This window comes from Trachypithecus francoisi, unplaced genomic scaffold (genome assembly GCF_009764315.1).
Source record: "Trachypithecus francoisi isolate TF-2019V2 unplaced genomic scaffold, Tfra_2.0 Lachesis_group5, whole genome shotgun sequence".
In the NCBI taxonomy this organism is placed as follows: Eukaryota; Metazoa; Chordata; class Mammalia; order Primates; family Cercopithecidae; genus Trachypithecus; species Trachypithecus francoisi.
The window spans coordinates 80829740-80840241 of record NW_022681470.1 but is presented as its reverse complement, the minus strand read 5'-3'; the positions used below and the strand labels follow the sequence as shown (position 1 = coordinate 80840241).

Genomic DNA, 10502 nt, shown 5'->3' with positions numbered 1-10502 from the left:
AAAGAACATTCGGGAAAAACGCATGGGTTATAGAGGTGAAGTCAAAACATCCTGTTTTATGGCCTTTATTTTGACTATGTATTGAACACCATGTTAAGTACAGTATAAAGAAGTCTAAGACACTGATCCTGGCTTCAAGTAGCATGTAGGTTAGTTAGGAAGCCAAGATGTGGATTGCAAAATAGGTATGCCATACAAGCGGTAACTGCTAAGTACTCCATGGGCCATGCAGTTTGTCAGTGAAGAGTGATGTCAAGATGGCACAGCCAGGGAAGAGATAGAATGTGAACTAAGCGGAGAAAACCCAGGCATGGATATGGTGGAAGGGGGTAGCTGGAGAAAAGGCACCAAAGTAGGGAGAATGGAACTGACACAGGTGCAAGGTCAGGGTTATTAACCAAAACACCCCACAGTGTTTAACTACAGGGTATGTATCAGGTTCTGGGCACTGCGCCGAACACTTTACGTGGAGTAGTTTTTAATCGTCCTTTGCAACCTGCCTTTGAAGTGCGAATTATTTTCCATTTTACAAACAAGAAAACAGGCTCAAAAAGGTAACTTCTCCAGCTTCACACAACTGTATCAAGAGGAAGAGCTAGGATTCATAACAAAGTCTGTCTGAAATGTCTTAAGCATTACTCTTGAATACTTGGGTTGCACATGGCATTTGGCTTGAACAGAGGATTAACTTGGGCAAGGGTAAGAGAATAAGGTTGGAAACTAGGGACGATATGTGAGCCCTTCCATTTTGAGCAAGGCAGCTATCCCTGAACATTTTTGAGGAGAAGAATAAGGGTCCTACCGTAGGCCTCTTTGGGGATACCAGGCAGAAGTGATCTGGGGCAAGGGAAGAAAATGGAATGGGGAAGAGGGCCTGGTTTCCATGATAAGAGCCAAGAAAGTGGACCTCAAACTGACCTTTGCACAAAATCCTTTGTCAGGTTACCTTTAATGTTGTTTTAGAATTACTAATAAGATATAAATCTCCCAATGGAGCTTATTCTATTTCTCTCTCTCTCTCTCTCTGTCTCTAATGTGACACTAGGGGCTTTTTAAAGAAAACATTTAGAGAGTTCAATAAAGACTCTGAGATATGATGGGTTAATTTCTATTTAACTTTTGGCTCCTTATTTTTAAAATGTCATATTACTGAGTCATGCTTAGTCATTGACTCAGGGCCTGGTTAGGTTAATTAGACACAATGTGGGTAGACAGAATGACATCACATACCTCCTTCAAAAGAGACAGAGGAGAAATAGAGGAGAAGAGAAGGATTCCAGTAGAATTTTATTCTGTAAGACTGGATAGGACTGACCAAAAAAAGAAGCAGACCAAATAGATTCCAATGAGCTCTTAGAAGATGTATTAGTCTGTTTTCACGCTGCTGATAAACACATACCCAAGAGTGGGTAATTTATACAGAAAAAGAGATTTAATGGACTCATTCCATGTGGCTAGGGAGGCCTTACAATCATGGTGGAAGGTGAAAGACAAGAGAGAATGAGAATCAAGTGAAAAGGGTTTCCCCTATTGAAACAATCAGATCTCTTTAGACTTATTCACTATCATCAGAACAGTATGGGGGAAACCCCCACCCCCATGATTCAATTATCTCCCAAGGCCTCTCCTACAACACGTGGGAATTATGGGAGCTATATAGCTCAAGATGAGATTTGGGTGGGGACACAGCCAAACTATATCAGATGGCGTGGCTGTGGTGGAACAGTCAAGAAATAGTGCTGATGGAATTATAAATACTTCCTATCAATACAGGGAGGGAAGGCCAAAGAAGTTCATAATCAGATAAGAACTATAGACTGCCATTTTCAAAAATGTTTCACAGAACATCAATTCCATAAAATTATCTGAGAAAAAAAAGGGGTGGGGGGCATTAAACATTAAGTTTCTTTACTGCATGTCTTTAAAATTTTAAAGTGCATTATGAACTCCCAAGAGAAGATATAGTATGCAGGGTTCCCAAATCTACTCGTTCACAGGAATCCTCCCACTTCACCCTTTTTAAAATTTCTTTTTGTCTTGGAGATTTCTTATGATGGATACTTTATACTTCACCCTTTCATAAGTTCTGGGACAGGAAAAGACTTAAGACATGTCACAGAACTGTATCCCTAATTATAGGTTTTTCTCTGGTGTCTCCAAAATGTGCCTGTTGTGTGTTTCTCAGATTACTTGAGAGCTAAATGAATATTTTGTATTCAAATCGAAATTCACAAAGCCAAGTCATTTTCATAGAAATTCCCAAAATTTTCTCCCCGACCCTCTAAACTATCCAAGTGAATCAATAAACCAGTTCATGAGAGGAACTTGCAGCTATTTTATATGCTTTTATAAAAATCAATGTTCAATTATAATCAGATTACAAAAGGAATCACATTGCCACATCTCCTTCTGGCTGGCGCTGTAAGTCAGGCGTCCTTGGTTCTCAGTAATCCCTGTTCTGCTGACAGGCACGGAGCTGGGCCTCTAGTACTATCTGATCAAGGCAGCTGTTGGGAGGCGCTCTCTCCTCTCTCCTGGAGGCCTGAGGGAGCTTCTGGAACTCCTGGAAGTTTGGGTCTTTCCCTTGGGTAATGTGCCGCACCCTCTGCTCCTTTTTCTTAATGGCCTCCTTGATGCCGTCAATGTGGCACTTTTCCTCCTTCTCGGCTTTCAGTTTCAGGATGTGGTGGTTTTTCTCCCTCAGGTGGCTGAGCTCCCGGAGGTGCTGCACCTTGTCCCTAGTGGTCTTGTGCACGTGATTCCTGGCCTGTCGGATCTTCTCATCTGCCAGCTCCACCAGAATCCTTTTGCGCATCTTCCTCTGCTCCTCTGACTCCCCTGCACGCCACCTGGCCTGCTGCAACTGCTCTTCCTCCTTCTGGGCCTTCTCCCTCAGCTCGCGGTGCCGCTCCTTCATCCGGCCCTGGTGTATCTCTTGGGACCGCTGGAAACTTTGTTCCAGGGACAGCTGCCTAAGGAGCTCCTCAGCCTTGGCCTGGCAGTCCATGAGGACCTTCCGGGCCTGGTAATTGATGAGAGAGCTCAGGTTGGTGTCCTGGACCTTCTTCTGTCCCTCCACGGCATGCAGATGCCTCTTGCGACAGGCCTCCACCAGCCTCCTCTGTAGCTGCAGGGTGTGTTGCTCTCGGAGGTTCCGTAGCATCTTCTCCTGCTCCCGCAGGCGCCGCACCTGGCACTGCTTTCGGTGCTCTGCCTGGGCGCGCGCCTTCTCCAGCTTCTCCTGGCGCGGGCTTTCCTGGTCCTCTGTTTGCTCCTTCCACCGGCTTTCCCCCATGGGCATGTTCTTCCTCTGGCTGTCCCGCCGCCGGCAGCGCTGCTCAGGGCTTTGGAGGGTCTTGCGCTGCTCCTTCTCCTGCCACTGCTCCTGGCTCTGCTGCAGCAGCAGCCGGCGTTCCCGCTCCAGGGTCATCTGGACCTTCTGATCCGAGCGCTTCAGCTCCTCCCAGACCTCAGCCGCCTGCTGCTGCAGCTCCCGCATCCTCTGGGCCTTCTTGAGACGGGTCAACACGAGGGCCACAATCTGCTGGTCCTGGGAGGACACCACTGCCTCTTCCAGCTTGCTCTTCAGGACCTGGGTGTGGGGGCGCCGCATCTCTTTGCTAGAGGCCGAGGGCTGGGAGTCCCGGCTGGCTAATGACTCAACCTGGTCGCTGCTGTCTCTCTTTTGGGCGCACACGCAGGCTGAGTGCCTCCTGAACTTTTGCGAGGGCACAGAAGACCGCTCCGAGGGAACTGATGAAGGGGACCAGCGACCTAGATGTCTGCCGAGCGGCACTGCCCACTGGTCTCCACCCTGTGCCTTTTCTACCCTGAATGTGCCACTCAGGGGAGTGCCAGCTCCTCCGGAGTAAGGCGGGGGCGAGTCTCCCTGGGCCAGTGGGTAATGCGGGCATGGCTGCGGCCGCTGGGGTGGCAGCTGGGTCTGCGGCTGCCAAGCCGGGCGGGGCTTGGTTCCTGTCTCTCCCCAGGCATCTTCCAGGCGCCTGCTGCGGAGCCCGTGCTTCCTGGAGCGATCCAGGGGCCTGCGGGCCACATCGCTCAGGCTTCGGCTGCCCCGCGGTGAGTCTGAGCACCCGCGCCTGTGAGGCCGCGGCGTGAACGAACAGTGCGGGTGCAGCCAGCACGCCCCAGCTTGGCTCTCCGCACCCGTAGTCTCGGCCCGGGAGCACGCTGGGGAGTCGGCTCCGGACCTCTGCCCGCCCAGCCGCTGCGTGGACTCTCGGTCTCCGCCGGGCCGCGGGGGTTCCCAGAGGTCCCGGTAGGGCGGCTGGGAGAAGTGGCTGAAGTCTGCCATCCCTCCCTCTGGGCACGCGCAGAGTCTGCGCAAGGGGTCTGAGACCTCCAGAGGACGCTGCAGACACCCGCCCCGCCCCCCGGTCCCGAAGTCGGGATCGCCTGTGACGCTCCCGCCACTTCACAATGCGCCTGGCAGCTGGGTCCCCGCAGTCTTCAGCCCTTGCCCGGCGCCGCCCACCCCAGCTTTGCTAGCACCCGGAGCACCTGGAATGGGAAGGACAGGAGGCTGGGGATGGGGGTGGTGGTGGTGGTCGGGTGGGGGAGAAGGGGGTTGCAGGTTGGAGGAGGGAATATGTAGGAAATCAGGATGACATTTAAAGATGAGGGTGCATAGTGACCCCCCACCAGTGTTTCAGGGAGAAATTTGAACTCACATTTGCTCACAAACAGCAGGATTTTAAGAGAGCCCGGGTGAAGGCGTCACCCTCAGAATAAAAGGGGTGGGGAGAAGGGCCGAGGTAAAGTTTCAGGGAGGAGATACCCTCAGCTTCAGAATCACCGTCCTGCACGTGTGTACCTCCGCAACGTGGTCAAATAGAGCGGCTGTGGACGCACATTAATACGCGACACCATCCATTTGCCGTTTTAAATTAGCAAGCCCAAAGTATGCTTTAATGTTAACTTTTAAAGATTTTTAGAAAAGGAAGAAGACGACTCTATTTTCTAATATGGTAATTACTGCTTTTGTCAAAATATGAATGCTGCGTGCACACTTCTGAAATAGCATCAGTGAACACCATGTTGAAATCACGTTTTTCCCCCTTTTCCTCGAATTTTGTGGGATTCTTGTTCCTTGTTGAGGCACCCTTGGCTAATGGGAAAAGCACTGGATCTGGTAGAGAAAAAGAATTTGAATCTCCTCTACCACTCTTCACTCATGGGCTCTTGGGCAAATTCCTTAAGTTTCCACGACCTCCAGTTCCAGCAAGATGGAGTGGGAAGCCGGGCCTCATCATACCAGCGTTGCAGGACTGTTGTGAGGGTCAGACGAAATGACGCATCCAGAGGTTGGCACCAGAATACATTCAATAAATATCATTTTGGTGCCATGCTAAGCGTCAGTTAAAAGTTTTAAGAATTGGGTTGGGTGGTGGCTCATGCCTGTAATCCTAGCATGTGGGGAAGGCAAGGCAGGAGGATCCCTTGAGCCCTGGACTTAGACCAGTCTGGGCAACATAGAGAGACTCTGCCTCTATATAAACATTTTAAATATTAGCTAAACATGTGTGTGCAATAATAGCCTCCAGCTATTCTGGAGGCTGAGGTGGAAGGATTGCTTGAGTCCAGGAATTTGAGGCTGCAGTGAGCCATGATTATGTCACTGCACCCCAGTCTGGGCAATAGAGTGAGACTTTGTCTCAAAAACAAAGTGTTAAGACTTAAAGTAATATATGAATTTACAAATATTTCTGCAGATTTCTAGCTTAAGGAAATAATGCAATTAATGTAATCTTAAAATAGTTTAAGTAAAGGATAGAGTGCTAGAAAGGGGTGACTCCAAGCTCTGTCATGTTCACACCATACTGTGGATCCTGGCTAAGTCACTTCCCTTCTCTGGGGTTGCTATGGTCTGAAGGTTTGTATTTCCCCCAAATTCATAAGTTAAAATTCTAACGCTTAAGGTGATGGTTTTAGGAGGTGGGACCTTTGGGAGGTGATTAGGTCATACAGGTGGAGCCCTCATCAGTGGGATTAGTGCCCTTATAAAAGGAGTCCCAGAGAACTCCCTCATCCCTTCTGTCATGTGAGGACACAGTGGAAAGATGGCCATCTCTGAACCAGGGAGAGGATCCTCACCAGACACCAAATCTGATGTCTTGATCTTGGGCTTCTTAGCCTTCAAAATGGTGAGAAATAAATTTCATTCATTTATATGTCACCAGATCTGTGGTATTTTGTTAATAGCATCCGGAAGAGACTAAGGCAGGGTTGCAATGAGGAAACAGTTCTGGATAGCATTCTCCAAGTATGACCATTCCTTAAAGAAGAAAAATGAATATTTACCCACACCAATCCTCTTCATTCACGTCTCCTTGAAGCATCACAGCAACCCCAGCTAGGAAGGACCAATAGCCTTGATAATATTTTCCACTGGACAAATCTAAGACTTGGCCATATTAACTGATTTCCCCAGAGTCACTTGGTCAATGGCAGGAGTTTTGACTTCAGATTTACTTCTCTTTCCATGATAGCGTGCTGCCTGCCTCTCGGGGAATGCACTATAAATTGAGCCATGCTTTTAGGAAAATTATGATCTGATGTACAGCAGAAGGTCATGGACACACCATGTCCTTGAAGCCATGTGGTAGCAACCTTAACTACAGTGGAAGGAGCCACTCTGCCTGGTTAGGATCTCACCAGCATGTCTATAGCTGGGAATAAGAAGTTTTCTACCCTAGATTTTATTGGCACCATTTATATCCTGTTAAATAAATTATTTTATGTGAATATAGCCCTTACTAGATGGTAATTTCAAAAGTAAACCAAATTTGAATGGAATCATTTAACTTTTGAAGTTAGGAAATATTTTTACATGTATTGAGTTGTACTGATAGCTGAGTGTCATATCTCTCTGTTGAAGCTTTGTAAAACATTTTGCAGGAACAGGTGTGGCTCTGGTCAATACACAGGCTACTCCCACAGAGCAGTGTTATGTGGGTGAAAGTATACCCACCTGAAAACCAGGAGACCTGCCACCAGCCAGTTCTGCTACCAGCTGAGTCACCTGAGCAGTCATTTCACCTATGTCTTGGTTTCCTCATCCCTGTAAAGTCTCTTTCAGTCCCAAATGCAGCTGGAGAAAGGGTTCAATCTAGTAAATGCTTCAGCCTTTGTTCTGTAAAGCAAAAATGAGTTAATCCATGAAAAACGCTTACAGCAGTGTCTGTCTGCATGTGGTAGCTGCCTTATAAATATTAGCCATTAGAATAATCATTATCATTATGCCAAGAGCACTAAAACCATGGCAGCGTAGAGCTGAATTTAAAGACTTAGTTTGGAATGGAGCCAGAATGAGAACCCAAGGGCTCAGATTTCCAGTTTGGGGCTCTTTGACTTCTTGCTTCCTCTGAAGGTTCTCAGGATTCCTCAGGGAATTGTGTATGGCTCACTCACCTCTGCTGACAATGGAATAAAGGACAGAGTCTTCACTTCGTAATGTCACACAAATTTATTGATAATCTGGGCCAGGATTAAAAAGATGATGTTGCTAAGAGAAACAGTTCTAGGTAGCAGATGTTGTACGTGGTTAAATAGTTCACCTTAACAGAGTTCCCAGGGGAGAGTGGGGGTGTGCTCTGTCCGAATTGTTTATAAGAGAGGGCTCCATACAGGATGATACTGGGGTGAAACCTGGAAGGACAATTAGGATTGTCGAGACAGGAATGCGCAGGAAGACACCAGGCCGAGGAAGCTGCTTGGGCTGCAGTGTGGAGCCTCAAATGCCTGGCACATTGGGGTCATGTGTGATTTGTGTAGCAGAGGCATGGGCAGTGTGTGCGAGTGAAGTGGCAGGTGATGAAGCCAGAAAGGTGGGCTGGGCCAGATTCTGTAGTGCCTGCTATGCCAAGCCAGGAAGCATAGACGTCCTCCCACTGGGCTGCAGCATCCCAGCTGTGTCCAGAAGCGCTCCAAGATTCCCCCAGAGCTGCATTGGGCCCAGAGGGGCAGGGCTGGAGGACTTTAGGGCAGGCTCTGAGGCCTTTGTCCTTGCTTTACCCAGGGCAGCTTAGACTTTATCTGTTTTATATCTTGGGGCTCCTTGTAACACTTCACTGAAAAAATTTGGGGTTCTCCTGTTTCAATCCTTTTTTATGAGAGTTGAAATCCACTGTATAGATCACAGCAAGGAGTCAAGAAAAGTCTTGAAACCAGGAAAGTAACCCAATGGGATCTAGATTTTAGAAAGCTCATCCTGGCAGCAGTGTGCATCATCAATTAGTAGGCTGGTTCAGCAGTCTGGGTGGGCAAGAAGGAAATGTAAACCAGGGCAATAGCCAGGGACAGGAAAGGATGGATTGGAGGAACAGGTCAGAGTTTGAGGGTTCCTGTCATTGGGATGCTTTGATATTGAGAAGGAGAGTTTCTAACCCAAGTGGCAGTGATAGCAGATCTCCAGTCTAGGTGATCTTGAAGACAACAATCTTGGAAATTTGGTAAAAGAAGTTGTAATAACAAGTGAACCCCACACAGAACAGCAAATAGAATGTCTGGAGTAAACCACCAAAACTCGAAAGAGAAATCCTTTCCTTTGAGGGGCCTGGTGGGGAAGCTCCAAGCCTTGGTACATTGTCAGAGCCAAGAAAATCTTCCTCACCTGAATCTGTAGCATCTTAAGGAGACCCCTCAGAGGATCCCAGGCTGGAAGCTACAGTCAGCTCCTTCCTGGGGTAGATGAAAGAGATGTTTTGCAAATGCTACACTGCCAAGCATTCCCTGGATACTAAGAACAATCATTTTTATTTGGCAGAAAAAAAAATCCTAAATGTATTTCGCTGGATGCCTTAGAATGTGAGCCTTCTGCCAAATGAAGACCTGGGCCTCCTAATTTGTTGGAGACTTAGAAAACATGGCAACATGTGCTCTGACCCCACAATTCAAATTCATCTGTGGAATTGAAATGCGTTCCATGCCCTTCCTCAGAACAGATTGTTAGTTGTCGTGGTGACTTCAAATTTGATCTCTTAGCAGAGCGTCTAATTCTTGGATGGGACAAATGGGAGAAAAAAGCTGTAGCTACTCTGTCTAATATGGCAGCCCATACTCACACATGAGATGTGCCCTTGAGCATGAATAATTTGAATTGATGTGTGCTGTAAGTATAAAATACACACTGGATCTCAAAAGCAGTATGAAAAAATGTAAAGTATCTCAATACTTATTTTATATTGGTTACATGTTGAGATGATAGTATTTTGAACGCATTAGACTAGATTAAATGTATTATTGAAATTAATTCCATATTTCTTGTTGCTGTTAACATTTAGGTAATTTTTATTCTGTATAAATGTATTGCTTTGAAACCACCTTTACTAACAGGATAATATTTATGTGGAAAGTTTTTGTTTTCCTTAATGGCTGGATGATAGGGTAAATTATTAATTTCCTTTTTGTTTTGTTTTTGAGACAGTCTCACTCTGTCGCCCAGGCGGGAGTGCAGTGGCGCAATCTTGGCCCACTGCAACCTCCGCCTCCCGGGTTCAAGTGATTCTCCTGCCTCAGCCTCCCAAGAAGCTGGGACTATAGGTGTGCATCACCATGCCCAGGTAATTTTTGTATTTTTAGTAGAGATGGGTTTTCATCATGTTGGCCAGGCTGGTCTCAAACTCCTGACCTCATGTGATCTGCCCACCTTGACCTTCCAAAGTGCTGGGATTACAGGCATGAGCCACCGTGTCTGGCCCATTTTCTTTCTCTCTCTCTCTCCCCACTCCTTTTTTTAGACAGAGTCTCACTCTGTCACCAGGTGGGAGTGCAGTGGTGTGATCTCAGCTCACTGCAGCTTCAACCTCCCAGGCTCAAGTGATCCTCCCACCTCAACCTCTTGAGTAGCTAGGACTACAGGCATGCAGCATGATGCCCAGCTAATTGTTGTATTTTTTGTAGAGATGGGGTTTCACCATGTTGTCCAGGTTGCTCTCAAACTCCCAGGCTCAAGTGATCCACCTGCTTCAGCCTCCCAAAGTGCTTGGATTACAAGCATGAGCTACCTCACCCAGCAATTATTAATTTTCAAAAATCAATTTTGCAGTACAATTTCACAGGATTTCTGTTATTTTATGCCCACCTCCACTTTTTCCTCACTACACAGGAAAACATTCCCCTAAGTAACAGTATCTGAGAATACAGTACAGGACCACTCTCTACATGAGCCTATGAGATTGGGACTCATTAAAAATAGCAGGCCCGCAAAACTGTAAAAACAAAACAAAAAAAAGTATGCAAACACCCAGGGCAAGAAATGAAAAACTCGTGCTAATGTAGCGCTAAGAGTGAAAATTGTAGCCTATAAACTTCTTTTTTAAAAAAATAAAATAGTGGGATAAGGGCCTAGAAATAGGAAAGTTGTTACCATGGAAACAATCACTTACCCACAATGCAAATATTCCATGTGTATGAGAGGTTACATGTATAAAAATGATGGCAGATACATATTGAGCGGGTGTTAGAGCACTGCTTGAAGTGCT

At 46.8% G+C, this 10502-nt stretch overlaps 1 protein-coding gene across 1 annotated transcript; it reads right to left on the bottom strand.

Annotated features, from left to right (window-relative positions):
- Nucleotides 1-2320: 2320 nt before the first annotated feature.
- CCDC185 (coiled-coil domain containing 185) lies at nucleotides 2321-4412 on the bottom strand. Its single transcript, XM_033198367.1, has one exon. The coding sequence runs from the start codon at nucleotides 4313-4315 to the stop codon at nucleotides 2444-2446; it is 1872 nt and encodes a 623-aa protein (XP_033054258.1). The 5' UTR covers nucleotides 4316-4412; the 3' UTR covers nucleotides 2321-2443.
- Between the last annotated feature and the right edge of the window lie 6090 nt (nucleotides 4413-10502).

Excerpts from the sequence above, each read along its gene's own strand:
- CCDC185 (XM_033198367.1), bottom strand. The coding sequence starts at position 4,315 with ATGGCAGACTTCAGCCACTTCTCCCAGCCGCCCTACCGGGACCTCTGG.